Source organism: Rhinolophus sinicus, linkage group LG14 (genome assembly GCF_036562045.2).
Source record: "Rhinolophus sinicus isolate RSC01 linkage group LG14, ASM3656204v1, whole genome shotgun sequence".
Taxonomy (NCBI): Eukaryota; Metazoa; Chordata; class Mammalia; order Chiroptera; family Rhinolophidae; genus Rhinolophus; species Rhinolophus sinicus.
This window is the reverse complement of record NC_133763.1, coordinates 51070899-51088670: the sequence shown is the minus strand read 5'-3', so window position 1 is coordinate 51088670 and position 17772 is coordinate 51070899. Positions and strand designations below refer to the sequence as shown.

Genomic DNA, 17772 nt, shown 5'->3' with positions numbered 1-17772 from the left:
CAAGTACAGGTATCCTATTTTCTAAATACCCAAGAGCACAAAGTTAAAGGCTCTAAGTCGCCGTTGCCTTTGATGTGTTACTGGGTAGGTAGGGTTTTCTCCTCACACCTGTAATTCTTCTAGGAACGGACTTGGCTCTGTGAAGGATGGGGAGCCGCACTTCGTGGTGGTCCACTGCACGGGCTACATCAAAGCCTGGCCCCCAGCAGGTAGGAAAGTTAGACAGGGGTTTCTCTCTTGGCGTAGCAGGCGCCTCACAGGCCAGGAAAGTTTGCTGACATTTATCATGTGTACCTGGTATATGAAATGCACTTTGGTACAAATTGTAAGAAAATAGGAAAGAAAAAGTAGACCCCTTTCCTTCCCTTAAGGAGCGTATACACCAGTTGAGCAGATGGATTGCCCAGCCTTGAAAATGACTCAGTGTTGGCTGTGTCACGGAATGGTTCATAATAATGTACACAGAAGACCTATATTCTAAGTATTTGTGTATAAAGAAACAGTTGGCATTGAATACAGTTAACTTGGGAAAGCTTTCTAAAGTAGGGAGAAGGGGGGGAATGGCTTCATTGTAGTAACTTATAAAGGGAATATTCTCTGCAAAGGCATTTAAATCAGGATGTGATTAGATTTACCAGAACTTGAAGTCAAAGAGGGAATGTGAGAAAGGTGGTTGGGGTGGCAGGATCAGCCTTTTAAACTGGCTTGTTAGATTTTCCAAATCTTAGCAACTTTGTTACTTCCCTGCTAGGTATGTATAATTTGGAAGTGGGTATTTTAGGGAGACAAAAACTAAGAGAAACGAGAGGCAAAGTGGTGTATTTTGGTAAGAGATTTGGAATTGGAAAAACCTGGGTTTGATTCTGGCATTGTTGTTTACTAGCGGTATGTCCTTGAGTAAATTGCCTGACCTTTATAAAAATACCTCAGTTTTCTTATCTGTAGTTTGGAGGTAATACATCCCATAAAGTGTTATTATGACGATTAGATTTAATGTAAGAAAAGTGCCTAGCCCCATGCCTGGCATATGGTAGGCGTCCAAAAATGGTAGTTACATGTAATTAATTTTAAGAACAATAGCATTAGGACATTTTAGTTTGTATACTGTATAAATCATATACTTGAGGTATACATGATCTTTTATGCTTCTGTATAGCTCTCAAAGAAATACTATTTTTCTTGATAAAAAGAAGAGAACTATGAATAGTAGAGTGTAAATGTAACCTTCTTTCCTTGCCATATAAGACATTGAAACTTTGGCTTCTCTCTTTTCCAAAGGACATAAATGACTCTTGGTGTTTGATATAATTTCATTTTGGTTGTTGGCTTACTTTAAAAGTCATGGGTTGGGCAAGACATCTGTTCTCTTCCTATGACCTGGTCACAGAATGAATGGCTGCCTTCATATGTGTTTGGTTTGGCCAGCATAGTTTTTAGAATACGTACTTTGGGTAGGACCTGTACTCTGCAGTTTATTACAGTTAATATGGGTAAAATATATAAATTAATATATATATATAAATACTTAAAACAGTACCTGCCATATATGGTAAATTCTATGTAGTTGTTTTTTACCTTTATTCTTTTTTTAAAAAATTATAATTGACATACAATATCATATTAGTTCTCTGTGTACAATATAGCAATGCAGCATTTATATACCATACGAAGTGATCATGATAAGTCTAGTTGCTGTACAGTTATTACAATGTTATTAACTATATTCCCTATGCTGTACAATGCATCCCCGTGACTTATTTATTTTATATCTGGGAGTTTGTACCTCAATCCCCTTCATCTTTTTTGCCCACCCCCCACCCCCTCCCTTCTGGAGGCCATCGATGGTTTATGCTCTGTATCGATGAGTCCTTTTATTCTTCTCTTTCAGCACTCCTCATTATGTTACATCTAGCCTCTTCATACATCCATGTAGTTTAAATCATTACCTATCTGACTTTTGAAGGCAGTTGAGTTTGAGATCCTTGTTAAACCTTTTAACTTCACCTTCCTGAAGGTGTCTCCCTCCCAGATGACGACCCAGAGGCCGGCCAGGGGAGCAAGTTCTGCCTGGTGGCCATTGGCAGACTGCAGGCAAGTATGAATTTCTCACACTTATATCATCCCTTTTCAGTAAGAAGAAATCTCCGTCAGGACTTTCATGTTATTTTTCTCTCCGACTACAAAGGAAGAATTCTATACAGTTCCAAATACTTGGAGGATTATGGCATTCATAGTTAATATTACTTCTCTTGGATTTAGCAGAAACTGAAAAGGATGAGAGAGGGAGGGAAATCTTTTCCCCTTATTTTTCATATATTTAGTTTTACAATGCTGAATTTTTTATTTCCAACTGATTTCTTTTGCTCCTGTACAAGAGAAGAAAGTTTTTTTCATTATATCCTTCCATGACTAACAATAAAGAAGAGGGGCTATTTTGATTCTTCTCATAAAAATAGATAAGCATCTTGGTTACTTGGGATTACAATTTTCCAATCTGAGTAATGAACACGGCCTAGCTAAATGGAAGTAGGTGGGTTTGGGGTTAAATGAATTTTTATCTTTCTTTACAAGGTTGGTAAAGAGTGCGTGTGTGGGAGTGGGGCTAGGCCTGTGCCCTCTCTGGTGGTGATTGTCTTTTTTCCTTCCTGAATGTGGTGTGAAAGTTTTGAAATTCCTAAAATGGGGAGCCTCATGTCAGTGACCGTGAGGAGGTAGGAAATACATCTGTGAAGAATGGTGTCATTTTGCCTCATTTTTGTCTCTTTACTCTCAGGTAACTAGTTCGCCCAACTGCACAGACATGAGTAATGTTTGTCAACCAACAGAGTTCATCTCTCGACACAACATTGAGGGCACGTTCACCTTTGTGGATCACCGCTGTGTGGCTACTGTTGGCTACCAACCACAGGTGAGAGCTGCAGCTGTTCAACCACTCAACGCGGGCTCTCATTTGCCCTCGGCTGTGCTGAGATTATTCAGTCATGTCATTCTAGAGACAGCCAAACATACCAGCCCTAGCTCAGAAAAAGAGACGATCCTATTCTGTCAGCAGCTAAATTTATTCTCAGAGTCTTACCAAGGCTAGCATCCGATCTAGAAAAACATGGTGTGTGAAACCAGGTGGGAGCAGCAGGTGTGAATACATATTTATTTTTTTGTTACTGATATTAATGCAGATGACAGTGATGCAAAAGTGCTCGTTTTAATTAGTTACAGTGCCATGGCCACCTTTCGATAATTCATGTAATCACCTAGATGCATAGTAACCCACAAGTAAGTTGTCATGATTTTATTTAGATTTCTCATTTAGCAGACCAGGTAACTATACCTGAGTTGAGAAATAAGTCATTATGTCAACATTCAAAACAATAGTGGCCAGAAGGGAGTTCTGGCTATGGTTGTATGAAGAGGTTGGTGAAAACGAGGTCTTGGAAAAGGAGAACAAAGTTGGAGGATTTGCACCACCTGACTCAATACCTATTATACAGCTATTGTTATCAAGACACTGTGGTATTGGTATAAGGCTAGGTACATAGATCAATAGACCAGACTAGAGTCTGTGCTCACATTTATGGTCAACCTATTTTTTTTTTTTTTTAAGGTTTTATTGGGGAAGGGGAACAGGATTTTATTGGGGAACAGTGTGTACTTCCTGGCCTTTTTTCCAAGTCAAGTTGTTGTCCTTTCAATCTTAGTTGTGGAGGGTGCTGTTCAGCTTCAAGTTGTTGTCCTTTTCAGTCTTAGTTGTGGAGGGCGCAGCTCAGCTCCAGGTCCAGTTGCTATTGCTAGTTGCAGGGGGCACTGCCCACCATCCCTTGTGGGAGACAAGGAATTGAACCGGCAACCTTGTGGTTGAGAGGACAGGTTCCAACCAACTGAGCCATCGGGAGGTAGCTCAGCTCAAGGTGCTGTGTTGAATCTTAGTTGCAGGGAGTGCTGCCCACCATCCCTTGCGGGACTCGAGGAATTGAACCAGCAACCTTGTGGTTGAGAGCCCACTAGCCCATGTGGGAATCGAGCCGGCAACCTTCGGAGTTAGGAACATGGAGCTCTAACCGCCTGAGCCATCAGGCCGGCCCCCTATGGTCAACCTATTATCAACAAAAATGCCAAGATAATTCAGTGGGGAAAAAAGAAATCTTTCAAACAAATGGTGATAGAACAATTGGATATCAAAAAAAGAAAGAACTTAGACTCTTACCTCCTACCACACACAAAAATCAACTCAAAGATTTAAATGTGTAGAGCAAAAGTTATAAAACTTCTAGGAGAACATTTTTGTGATCTTGAGTTAGGCAGAGATTACTTGTATGACACTAAAAGCATGATTCACAAAAGAAAAAAATGATAAGTTGAATTTTATCAAAATTAAAATTTGCCCTCTTAAAAGGACATTAAGAAAATTAAAAGACAAGTCACAAACTGGGAGAAAACATTTGCAAATCATATATATGAAAAAGGATTTGTGTCCAGAATACATAAAGAGCTGTCACAACTCATTAAGACAAACATCCAGTAAAAACAAAAAGGTACAAGATTTGAGTAAACATTTCATCGAAGAAGAAATGTGAAGGCACATAAAAATATGCCCATCACCATTAGTCATTATGAAAGTGCAAATCAAAACCAAAGTGAGACCACTATATGTTATGCCCTCTAGAATGGCTAGATTAGGAAGTGTTCTCAATGTTAGCTCAATTTTAAAAATTAAATTAAAAACTTTTTTTGAGTTTTAGCAAGAACGTGACGAAACTAGAAGCATCATACATTGTTGACAGACATGTAAAATGGCATAGCCACTTTAGAAAAGCATTTTGACAGTTTTTTAAAGTGTTAAACATACACTTACCCCACCACCTAGCAATTCTACTCCTAGGTATTTACCCAAGAGAAATGAAAACATTTGTTCACTTAAGATGTATACACAGATATTCACAACTATAATATTCATAATAACCAAAAAGTGAAAAGTCTAATTGTCCATTAACTAGTGAATAGTTACACAAACGGTGGTATGTCTGTGTTAGAATACTGCTGAGCAATAAAAAGGAATAGACTATTGATACACGGAACATACAAAAATGAATTTCAAAAATATTTTGTTAAAGAAGCCAAACATAAAAGGCTATATATTTTGACTACATTTATATGAAATTTCTAGAAAAGGCAAAACTAAAGAAGCAGAAAGCAGATTTGTGGTTGGCGAGGGGATTGGGAACAGGCATTGACTATAAACATGCACAAGGGAACTTTTGGGGGCAGTGGACATTTTTTTCTTTTGTTTTTTAGGAGAACCACTTTATTTTGAGTAGTATAAACAAAACTTTAACAATAAACATAACCTCCCATCAATTTCTTCACAGTTAGTCCAAAGAATAAAACCTTTGGCTTAATTAGAATTTACATTTTGTCTTAAATATTCCAGAATCCATCCATGTCAACTTTGGGATTTTAATCTTGCCTGATACTATGAAATAGGATAAACCTTGAATATTAGCCAAATTCCTAACTTTTGCTGTTCAACCATTTTTTGTGATCTTGCTCTCTGATTCTGTACATTCCAGAATAGTCAATAGATTTGTAATATAAACTTCCAAGATAAAGGGAAATTTCTTGCTCATTGTTTGCCTGAAATCTTGGCTTGCGTTCATCTTATTAAACAAACCATATGCTCCAAATATGCCCACAGATTTCAGCGACTAAATGTCCTTTACAGATCTTTGCCAGTGGTTCCATGGTACGGGCCATCCCAAGTCGTGTGCATGTGCGGCTGCCGCAGTGGGTATGGTCTAAAAGTGGACTGTGGTGACGGTTGCACAACTGTACACGTTTACCATAGATCATCAAATTGTACATGTAGGACGACTGGATTATGTATTTAAATCTGTACGTGCAGTTAAAATAAACACCCAATATTCTGAGAAAGAAAAACTCTCTAGCGGCTAGTTGCTTAGCAGATTCCATCTTTTGTTTCTGTCTTTTTTTTTTTTTTTCCTCCACACTTACTACAATTCTAGGATGAAGACAGGAGAAATGAAACCCAAGTGCCTTGTAATGGGCCAGGAAAGTTAGCTGCTCATCAAAGTGTTAATCTTCCTCTCCTTTGTCCCTTTTAGGAACTCTTAGGAAAGAACATCGTAGAGTTCTGTCATCCTGAAGACCAGCAGCTTCTAAGAGACAGCTTCCAACAGGTGACCTTTTTTTCCTGGTTTGGGTCCAAATAATATTTTTATCTAATATCTATTATCACATTCATTCCACGAATACTTACTGACAACTGATGAATCAAGAACTTGGGGCAGGCAGTGTGACTTTACATTCTTTAGGACTTAACCTGTATTTTTCAGGAACAGGAAAGGACCAATACTTTGAGACTCAATAATTTGTGAGGTTTCTTTTGTTTGGCTTTGGCTGCTGACTGTCTTGACTCTAACTAGCTGCATCCAAGGGACTGTCTTTAAAGTATTAGGTTGGTGCAAAAGTAATTGTGGTTTTTGCAATTATTTTTAACCTTTTAAATTGCAATTACTTTTGCACCAACCTAATATTTAAAATATTCTAGGCTTCACTGACCTGTGGGTAGTAGTAGAAAAATTCATTTTACAGTTCCGTTATAGATAAATGAGAGTTGACTCTTCACTGTAAGCTGACTCTCTTAATTGTAATTTTCAGGCCTATGTCCTGAAAATGTCTGGTGAATTAGGTAGCCGTTCTTACTTTATATTAGACCAGTTAATTTTCCTCTTTATGACTCAGTAGTATCCTCCCTGATACAATGGGTATAATAACAGTACTTAAATTCAGAGGGTTCTTGGGAAGATTAAATGAGGTAATGCATTATAGCACACGGCCCAACTTCTAGAACAGATCAGACAATGGCCATTAGAAGTCTCTGTCCCCTGAGTCCTCTTCTCCAGCATCTCAGTTCCATCCACTCTGCTGCAGCTCACAGAAGGATCCTGTTTCATGTATCTGTAATCTCAAGATGGACTATTCGGACTTGTGTTGACACCATTCAAAGCTAAGGACGTGGACCTTCAGTAGTGTGAGAAGATAATGTAGGGTATATTTTAAATCCACGAAATTTATAATTCTGACACTTTCGGCCACAGAGTATCATTTTATCACTTCTGGAAAATGTTGATTCCAAGAAGCTTTAATGGCCATGTATACACTCCGTAATCTCAAGATGGTTAGATTCTGACACCAGCTTGCTGCTATGATTTTAGAGTACACAAGTGAAGGTGCTTTTTAACATGCAGGCTACAGTCACTTAGTTGCTGCTTTCCAGATTTTGATGTTTCTTAAGTCTAGATGGGTTTATATTTCTTTTTGCTTTTCATTACATAAATTTAGTTATTCCAATGAAAATTATTTTCTTTTTTCATCCTCCATTTTAGTTACTTCAGTGCTTCGTTTCACACTTGATCTGTAAAAGCTATTTATATATATATTTATATATTATATACATACTTATATATAGTTATTTATACATATAGATTTAAAACATGCCAGTTTTGTATTGCTAAATGAAGTATGTCCCATTTTCTGCTGTAGTTATTACTTTGTCAGATTGTAACATCAGCAGTAACTGCCTAAACACAAATGTTATCACTTAACTTTTTCTTAAAAAGCAATTTAAAATGTAGATATTTTGAAGTACTGGGCTTATACTTCTTTGAAATAGATATGTATAGCAATAAGCAGGTTTTCAAACCCAGTACCTAATTTGTGTTACAAATGTTATTATATTCATCGTGTTTATGTTATACAGTGAGTACATGGGAGTATTAAAGGCTACTATTGTTTAAATGCAAATGTTTATATCACATTTCTTTTTTATCATATTAAATAAATGTTGATGTTCTTAAAAAAAAAGAAAAAGCACAAAGCCCAGTGGTTGACATATAGTAACTACAAAATTAATGTTAGTTGCTAATATTACTTTTTCTTTATTGTTAGAGAGGGAGGGTCAGAAGATTATTTCCTATGCCATGAGACTGGGAACTAAAATAATCTAAAATTAGTTTCTTTTAAAAAACTAAAGCAAAATAAGACTAAGGTCAACTTAGTTTTATTTATAGAAACCGCCATGGGTGCTATGAAAACAAATTCTCGGGTTTGAGGGAAAAAGCTAAGATTAAGGAGCAGTGTGTAAACTATATTCAGTATCATTAAACTTACAAATTCCTGGTATAGACTGTAAAGCTAGATCAGCAGTCTTTAAGGGGCTTTCCAGGGGAAGTGGGGAAACACACAGTCTTTACACTCCTGGAAGTAATTGTTATTCTTGTTTGACTAGAGTGGTCAGATAGCGTGGGACTCTGGGAAGAAACATGGTAAATATATGTCCTCGTTATTTAGTTTTCACTCATGTTGTTTTGTTAGTAACGTTAAAAGAGGACAGTGACACAAGAATCCTAGGGTTGTTGAAGTGGGAATTTTATTTATTTACTTTTAATTTTCTAAAAAATTTTTTGTGGATTTCACTGATAGCATGAAAACTTTTCAGGTGGTGAAATTAAAAGGCCAGGTGCTGTCTGTCATGTTCCGGTTCCGGTCTAAGAACAGAGAATGGCTGTGGATGAGAACCAGCTCCTTTACTTTCCAAAACCCTTACTCAGATGAAATTGAGTACATCATCTGTACCAACACCAATGTGAAGTATGTACCACAAAGGCCTTTCCTGGCAGTGGGGTTTCTCCTGGGCCCGGTCTGCTCAGCCTTAGCAGGCTACCTCCTTCTCGTCTCCTTTTCTAGTAGTAAACACCATTAGTTTGAAGTGCCTCTTCTTCCGACTTCTCATAATTTGGGTAGTTTGTCCCAGTAGAATTTATTTTAACAGACGTTAGTTTAGAGACTACTAGGTTCTGAATGTGACGAGTTTGTATATCAATTTATGTTTCAACCCTTTCTAGAAAGGATTTTGTTTTGTACACCAGTTTATTGCTCTGGTCTGGCAGGATTTTTCTATAGAGCAGGTGTCTGCACACTCTGTATAAAAGCCCAGATGGTAAGTGTTTTAGCTTTGTGGGGCGTATGGTCACTATTGCAACTACTCATTTCTGCTGTTACAGCATGAAAGCAGTCTTAGTCAAATAAAATGAACAAAAATGTCTATGTTCCAACAGACTTTTATTTACAAAAACAGGCGATGGACTGGCTTTGGCCCATAGTTTGCTTTAGAACATAGCTCTCCACTCTTTTGTTAGTGTCTATTCCTCTCTGTTCCTTCATTTCTTTCTGTTTGAACTTGCTTTCTCAGCTTTGTAAAAAACAATTTTATTGAGGTAGATTTCACATACCATACAGTTCACTCATTTAAAGCACACGTTTTTTTAAGTGTGTCACAGGGTTGTGCCAACTGTTAACCAGTCTAATTCCAGTACATGCTCATATCCCAAAAAGAAATCCTGTACCCCAAGCCACATAGAACAGCTAGCCTACTCTGTCTCTGTAGATTTGCCTGTTCTCGCTAGACATTTCACATAAATGGAATCATACAATACATGCTTCCTTTGTGACTGGCCTCTTTTACTTAGGATAGTGTTTTAAGGCTCATCCATGTTGTAGCATGTATCTGTACTTCGTTCTTTTATTTTGCCAAATAATATTCCTTTGTATGGCTGCACACATTTTGTTTATCCCTGCATCCGTTGACGAATATTGAGTCGCTTCACTTTTCGGCTATTGAGAATGCTGCCATGAGTATTTGCATATTCGGATATGTTTTTATTCTCCTGGGTACATCCCTGGGTCACGTGGTAACGCTGTATGTAATCTTTTGAGGAACTGCCAAACTTTTCCAAAGCTGCTCCAAAATGTACTGTTTTACACTCCTGTCAGCAGTGTATGAGAGTGACAGTTTCTCCACGTTCTTGCTGTCTTTTTCATTGTACCTATCCCAGTGAGTGTCAAGTGGCTTCCTTTCCGTTTAATCTGTCTGTAGCACTGGCTTTAAACCCACCTCTTGAAGATCTAATTATAAGGAATTAGCAAGTGTGAGTAGTAGCTGGCAATAACACTGGATCTGTATCCTTCAAATCAGTTTTTCCGGCTTGTAAAGTTTAATTTTCTGCTAATTAGTATAACAGAGTGGATTGGGTTAGGAATTTTTATTAACTTAGGACTCAGGTATATGATCATGATTATTGTAGATTTTTGTTTTTGCATCTTTATATTACAGAACAAATAGTATTTTGTGTTTCCATTTTGTTTAAATTTTGAAATCTTTTTAACAACTTGTTTCTGCAACCCAGGTGTTCAGTAGATGATTGGATAAAGATGAGGTACATACATACAGTGGAATATTGCTTAGCCATAAGAAAAGATGAAATATTGCCACTTGCAGCAACATGGATGGATCTGGAGATGATTATGCTAAGCGAAATAAGTCAGGCAGAAAAAGTTGAGAACTGTATGATTGCACTCATATGTGGCATATAAAACTGAAAGCAACAAATGAACAAGACAAAAACTCATAGACACAGCAACAGTTAGTTTAGTGGTTACCAGAGAAAAAGGGAGGAGGTAGAAAAAGGTAAAGGGTGTCAAATATATGGTGATAGAAGGAGATTTGACTTTGGGTGGTGAACATACAATGCAATATATAGACTGCATTATAGAATTATACACTTGAAACCTATGTAATTTTATTAGCCAGTGTCACCAGTAAGCTTAATAGAAAAGATAAAAAGAACTTGTTTCGGGAAATAATGGCTTTCTCCATTTTTACATAGAATTTTCCCTGCCACAATTAATTTTAATTGTTAATATTTTAAATAAGTATTCTTTATAGAAAATTTGGGAAGTATCAAAAGCTATAAGAGAAGAAAAGAAATTCTCACTATTCAGAAATAACCTCTTTTAATGTGTCAGTATGTGCGCTTTCAGTTTTTTTACTTAGACTTTTTAAAAACACAGTAATATGGACATGCAGGCATAGTTATACACACGTCCACAACAACTAGGTATTGAATACCTAAGAGGAGTTAGAACCCAAACAGATGAACGCATGTGCCATAGGAGTTTTTTCTGGACCATGTTGTCCACAGTGTGAATTGTGTGTTGAATCTGAGGTGTTAGGTTACCTTTAGGGTTGGACTTGAAAGGGGAATTTATCAGTGGTTGCCCCGCCTATAGGGGACACACAGAGCTTCCTGTACATCATCCCCCTGCCCCACCATTTGCTCTCCTCTCCATTTCCCAGGAACGCCAGCCAGGAACCACGACCTACACTGTCCAGCACAATCCAGAGGCCGCAGCTGGGTCCCACAGCTAATTTACCCCTGGAGATGGGCTCAGGGCAGCTGGCACCCAGGTGAGAAGGGGCAGAAGAATCACTTATTCAGCACTGACTAGCCAGGGTGTGGCTGTCTGTAGTCCCACTTTCCTGTTGCTTATTTTTCAAAGGCCCTTTACTTAGAATCTTTTTAAGAATCTTCCTATTTCTCTCCTCACTGGCCTTTGACATACAGGCAGCAACAGCCACAGCAAACGGACTTGGATGTGGTACCAGGAAGAGATGGACTGGCCAGCTACAGTCATTCCCAGGTGAGTGTGTCTCCTTGGAAGAGGATGGTGAGCGTTTCCTTAAGAAATGTCCCCCCAGTGCCAGTCAGAGTGTATGTATCATTATTTGGACTTTAGGTTATTGACCTGTCATGTTAAACCTTTCGTGGTTATTTCTATCATTGGATTCCACAGGTCTCTGTTCAGCCTGTGACAACCACAGGGCCAGAACACAGCAAGTCCCTCGAGAAGTCAGATGGTCTGTTTGCCCAGGATAGAGATCCACGATTTTCAGAAATCTACTCCAACATCAATGCAGGTATGTTTCTTCCTCACTCTCCTTTTAAATTCTCATTTCAATCATTGACTGATGGGCCTGCTGCAGCCCAATCAGTAGTCTTCCAACATATTTCCACATAATCGTAATACGTCCTGAGTAAATAGGAACTTGCTGAACTCATATACTACAGCCCCTTGACCGGCCCTCCCCCCCGCTCCTTTTGGTCCGCAGATCAGAGTAAAGGCCTCTCCTCCAGCACTGTCCCTGCCACCCAACAGCTATTCTCCCAGGGCAGCACATTCCCTCCTACCCCCCGGCCGGCAGAGAATTTCAGGTGAGCCCCATATGTGTGTGCTGCTTGACAGGGCAACTGAGGGATTCAGTTGCTGAATCCAGGTTTTATTCTTGCCTACAAAGCAGTGGAACTTGCAGGGCCTAGGATGAGACAAGCTGTTTTCCTTCCTCCTGTCCTATTGCCACACCTGTCCTATTGCCATGCTCCAGGTTCCATCTCTGTGTGTCCCGATGAGTGTGTGACTGTCAGTCTTCCTTGTTTTCTCCAAATTCTGCTATCAAGTTTTCCTTAACCCCCGGGAAGTTAAGGGAACCTAAGGAGAGTGCTAGATTGGCCTGTGTTCCTAGAGTTTGTGATAAATGCGTCCTTTTAATCCTTTACCTTACTGTTTGTTCACTCCTAGAAATAGTGCTCTGGCACCTCCTGTAACCATCGTCCAGCCACCAGCCTCTGCAGGGCAGATGTTGGCCCAGATTTCCCGCCACTCCAACCCCACCCAGGGAGCAGCCCCAACGTGGACCCCTAGCACCCGCCCAGGCTTCTCTGCCCAGGTAAAGTTTCTCATCTCTCTCTCGCCAGTGTGTCGTTTTTTGTTTGGTTGGTCGGACTTTTTTCCGTGTGTGAAGTTATTCTTGTCTATCTTAGGCACCTTCTCCTCAGCTCCCACTGCCTACTTTCCAGTTTTTTCTTTGTGGGGAGCAAGTAGATAAAAATCTCAAAGTCTATGGTTTTCACATATTCACTTCAAATTAGATTGCTCACACAGAACATCTAGAACAGGTTCAATTTTCAGATTTGTTTTGGAGTAAATTTAAAGAAGTTTCCACTTTGGTTAGGATGACAAAATACAGGAACAAAAGAGAAAATTAATTAGGAATTTACACATAGTAGTGTCTGTTTACAAAAAAAATATGTGTTGAAAAGTCCTTATAATATATATGCGTATATGTATATATAATATGTTAAGCCTAACACTAATATTCTTTCATATATTTATATATACTTATGTTAGTAATATATAATAGGTAACACATATAATACATATAACTATAGTATGTATTATGTATTATAATACATAGTAATAATATAAATGTAAATAGTTAAATAGGAATATTTTCAATAAAAAAGTCAAAACCAAAAGTAGGCTCCAGAATTATATGGAGAATGATCTCAATTGTATATATAAAAACTGGAGAAATTATCCAAAAATTTTAACTATGGGTCTTTGGTGGTAGAATTATGAGTGATTTTTTTCTATTTATTTTCCTTCACTTTCCAAATAGTCTGCAATACATATGCGTTAGTCTTATGATGAGAAAAATGTTAGTTACCCCAAAAAGCATCATTATGAACAAATGGATGCAATGCAGACTGAAGAACAAAATGATGCAAAGTGTTTTTTCTCCATATGTGATACTATACTGTTATTCATGCCTCCAGTTTCTATATCACTTTACAATTTGTAAAATGCTTTTATTTAAATCATTTTCTTTTAGTTCTCACAACTCTAAATGTATACTTTTATTAATCCCATAGTTCTTTTTGTACTTTATCACAACTGCTTCAAAAATAGTGTCCAGGGAGATTGGGAGTTAATTGGCAGAAATGCGCAGTAGGGGGAGTGGGAGCTGGCTCGAACCCAGTGATTGACGGGGGGCGTGACTCTCCTAGGAGTGGATGTGCAGTCGTGCTAACGGTCCGTGTGTTCTTCTCCGTGCCTTTCTCTCTTCTAGCAGGTGGCCACGCAGGCTACAGCCAAGACCCGCTCTGCCCAGTTTGGTGTGGGCAGCTTTCAGACTCCGTCCTCCTTTAGCCCCATGTCCCTCCCCGGTGCTCCCACCGCGTCCCCTGGCGCTGCTGCTTACCCTGGTCTCACCAGTCGTGGGTCCAGCTTTGGTGAGTTCAGACCAGAAGGAGGTAACAGGAAAACCACACCCCTAAAGAGAAAGAGTTTGGTAGTTTAATACAACAGTTTGCTTGTGTCCTGGATGCACTGAGCTAATTGTGGAGAAATGCAAGACGACAGTCCATCTGGAATTTAAAACCTAGCCACATGAAAATGACTTTCGCACGTATAACAAAAAGCATGGAGGTATATACATTTCATAATAGGTGAATTTAATCTAACATGAGCAAAGAACTCTTTGGAAAGGCCCCTAGAGAAGAAAAATTAGCTTAGGCTGGGTTTTAAAAGAGGCATTGACTGGCAGAGAGAAGGGAGGACGGTTCCCGGTGAAATGAATCACTTGTGTGTTGTGTCTAGGTTTTCCCTCCACTGGAGTTACACTGAAGTTTCTTCCTCCTCACAGCTCCTGAGCAGGCTGGGCAGACCGCAGGACAGTTCCAGACACGGACAGCAGAGGGGGTGGGAGTCTGGCCACAGTGGCAGGGCCAGCAGCCTCACCATCGGTCCAGTTCTAATGAGCAACACGTTCAACAGCCGTCAACACAGCAACCCGGCCAGCCTGAGGTCTTCCAGGTGAGAAGAGTCCGAAAATCAGGAACTGAGAGAGAAAGGATCAGGGAGGAGAGACAGAGAGGAAGCATGCATGGAGTGGGCGTGATTGGGGTGTGGGGGAAGACGCAGTGGGAACAGGGGCAGAAATGTCATTAATTGGAAAGACTGTGAACTTAGTGTGATGCACACAGCCTCTAACGAGACCACTTGCGAAGACATGGAATTAGTTTCAGTCCATTCCCACTGCACAGTAGCTTGTGTATAATACACGTACTGATTCTAAAGGTCCATTTACATACATCCTGAGGGGACTGCAAGACTGAATGGAATAATCTTAGCACAAAGGAAGAGCTAGTTTAAAACACAGGTTGAAAGAAGGCAAAACGGGTTTTGGTAGAAAACAAATAGGATGAAAGATACTCCGTAAGAACCTCCAGGGGGTTACATGAAATGTGGCAGGCATATTTTTCTCCTTTTGAAAGTACTGAGGACTAGAAAAGGGGGAAATGTGGGGCTGTAGGAGGAAGGCAGAAGGGACTAGGAGACAAGGTTGGCATCGCCAGGAGCCAGACTCGCCGGGAGGAAAGAGGGCTCCGAGCAGGAGCTCTAGGCCAGGGATGGGGGCGCAGGGATGTGGGGAGGAGCTCGGTACACAGAAGGGATCCCGGGATGTGACCCAAACTTGCTCTTCTCTTTTCAGGAGATGCTGTCCATGCTGGGAGACCAGGGCAGCAGCTACAACAGCGAGGAGTTTCCTGATCTCACTATGTTTCCCTCCTTCTCAGAATAGAACTATTGGGGTGAGGATAAGGGGTGGGGGAAAAAAGTCACCGTTTGTTTTTCAAAAGCAACTCTTTTTGTAAACAAAATAAAAGTTCCTCTCCCTTCCCTTCCCTCACCCCTAAGGTGAACGCCCTTTCACTTCTGGCCTTCCCCTTTTCGTCCCGCCTCTCGGAGAGAATTTGTAGATGACATGGGGTTGAATCCTCAAGACTTTGGGGACCCTCTGAGAAACTGAGGCTGGGTGAGGTTAGGAATGCCTTTCCTAGGTCTCCTGACCAGGGATCTGTGCAGAAATGATTGTGCTAAGGTCAAGGGCAGGTTCGAGAACTTGACGTCCACCGTTTGCCTTGGATTCTATGGTTCGTTTTTGGAAAGAAATTCTGACTAAGGTGGGGGAAAGGAGAACTGTCCTCGTAAATGAGGACCATGAAACGTGGTAGGTGTATGTGGGGCTGTAGGACGGGAGCAAATTTTCTTTCTGCTGCTTGTGAGCAATTCCTCTGGAAAGAAACTGAATGAGGAAGCAAGAGAGGAGAGAGAGAAAGTGCGTGTGTGTGTGTGTGGTGTGTGTGTGTATCTGTATGTGTGTGTTTTCTTTCTCCCTATTAGGGAGTTATGCAAAATTTGTCCCAGATTTTATCTTTGTCTGTCTCTGTTTTTTCTAAGAGTCCTAAGGAGTTAAATCTTCCAGGTATTTTCCACTTAGTATTGCAGCCAAAGAGTATTTCAATAAATGACTTTGCTGCACTTCCATCGATGCCCAGCCAATATGCAACTGTAAGCAGATATGTAAAGTCTTCTGTTGATCTGTTTGGTCTCATCAAACATATTTAGTGATAAAGCTGGGTCATTCCTGCTTTTGGTGCTCTCGCCTTACATGGAAGATCTGCAGACATTACGGAGATAGGCTGGCAAGAGAAACATGTTCAGAAGTCCCCTACGTGGCCATAAGGATAATGCTGCATATTTCTGTCGGAATCACCTGTGTGTGTTCTGTGGCGGTTATTTCTGCATGGAAACTCAACTTCTTGGATTAGCAGGCCCAGTGAAAACACTGCTGGAGTTTATACCAAATACCAAGCCTTGCAAAGTGGCCTCTTCATCCCATTCTCAGAGTATCCAGTCTGGCAAGAAATTGAGACTTAGGTCTCCTCTGGGCCTGTAGTTCTTTCCCCTTTGCTCCCTCTCTCCCGTCTTGAGATTGAATTTGCTTGATAGCGTAAGTGTCATAAACCATGTGATAGACAGGGCCAGGCTGCCCATCCCGACAGGGTCACTTAGTCACTAACTACAGCCATATCAGTGTAGGCACAGCTTCCTACTGTCACCCGTCGTCCTCAGGTAACAGTCATGTGGATCAGCCTTTTTTTCTTCATTGGCTCAGGCCAGTATCTTCAGTGCAAGACTGAATTAATAAGGAGAAGACGTTAAATGTAGCCATAGTGGACTAAGGCGCACGGGGGGCCTGCAGAGGCTGAGCAGTCACTACGGGCGTTCCCTCCCTTTGTCTCCAGTCTGGTGCCAGGCCGTGGAGTGGGAAAGGAAACAGTTTATTTTTTTATTCTATGTGCACACATACAGTATACATATATATTTATATCACAGTGTAAGAAACCAAAAAGTTGAGTTTCCAATGAAATCCTTGTTTTTTTAATAATCACCTGTTTTTAAATGTGATCAGAACTATAATATTGTACAGTTATTACAGGGCTTTTGGAGCGGGGAGGGAGAAGATGCTCTGGGGGTTTTGTTTCCGCTTTTCCTTCAGGGTTTTATTTTTGATTGTTTTGTTTTGTTCTTGTTGGCCTTTGTACAGTGGCAAAAATAATGACATGTAGCAAGTATTTTAAAACAAAATATTTTTTCCTTTTGTAAGCTTTGTGTTGTGTCATCTTGATTGCGGCTTTATTATTCCTTTCCAGCTCATAAACAACAAACACCCACAACTAGTTGAATCCATAGCCTGAGCTCCAAATATATAAACATAAAACACAGTGTGTCTATAATTTCAGGAATCAGGAATCACAGGGCTCGGATCACTCAGCATTCCTTGGTTGTCCTCCTGACCCTGACTCATTCTGAGTAAAATCAGCAAGGACATCTGACCATGGGGGTGGGGGTGGGGATTACCTAAATCCTTGGGAGAGCGGGGGAGAATTGGGATTTGAGACCAGCAGCGCCCATCTGGATTCCTTCCTCCAGGATGTCCTCCTCTCTGGGTGAAAAGGAATTAGGGACGGGGAAATTTACACTGTTCAGGTCCGGACCTGGCAAGCCTCTAGGACCATGTGGTTCGTCAGCGCATCGTCAAACCCAGAGGCAGAGAACTGTGTTCTTGAGGAATACGTGCGTAATCCTGCCAGAAACTGAATCCAGAGCCCATGTATTCTTCCTGCTCCAAGGACCCTCTTTTCCTGTTGCCCCACATCTGGTTATGGAAGAAAA

At 40.2% G+C, this 17772-nt stretch overlaps 1 protein-coding gene and 1 pseudogene across 4 annotated transcripts in view; one reads left to right on the top strand and one right to left on the bottom strand.

Moving 5' to 3' along the window:
• The window catches only part of ARNT (aryl hydrocarbon receptor nuclear translocator), a 53989-nt gene extending 36847 nt beyond the window's left edge, over nucleotides 1-17142 (top strand). For 3 of the 4 annotated variants that reach the window (XM_019740003.2, XM_019740001.2, XM_019740005.2), the window contains 13 exons: nucleotides 124-209; nucleotides 2015-2091; nucleotides 2774-2908; nucleotides 6117-6191; nucleotides 8513-8664; nucleotides 11210-11320; nucleotides 11478-11553; nucleotides 11707-11830; nucleotides 12023-12125; nucleotides 12490-12637; nucleotides 13820-13982; nucleotides 14396-14565; nucleotides 15245-17142. In XM_019740003.2, the coding sequence (XP_019595562.1) occupies nucleotides 124-209; nucleotides 2015-2091; nucleotides 2774-2908; nucleotides 6117-6191; nucleotides 8513-8664; nucleotides 11210-11320; nucleotides 11478-11553; nucleotides 11707-11830; nucleotides 12023-12125; nucleotides 12490-12637; nucleotides 13820-13982; nucleotides 14396-14565; nucleotides 15245-15334 (1510 nt within the window). In that variant the 3' untranslated portion in view covers nucleotides 15335-17142. The remainder of the gene's footprint in view (nucleotides 1-123; nucleotides 210-2014; nucleotides 2092-2773; nucleotides 2909-6116; nucleotides 6192-8512; nucleotides 8665-11209; nucleotides 11321-11477; nucleotides 11554-11706; nucleotides 11831-12022; nucleotides 12126-12489; nucleotides 12638-13819; nucleotides 13983-14395; nucleotides 14566-15244) is intronic. The other variant, XM_019740002.2, reaches the window with a different exon arrangement.
• Nucleotides 5373-5849, bottom strand: LOC109451624 (protein CEBPZOS; annotated as a pseudogene).
• Nucleotides 17143-17772: the final 630 nt, after the last annotated feature.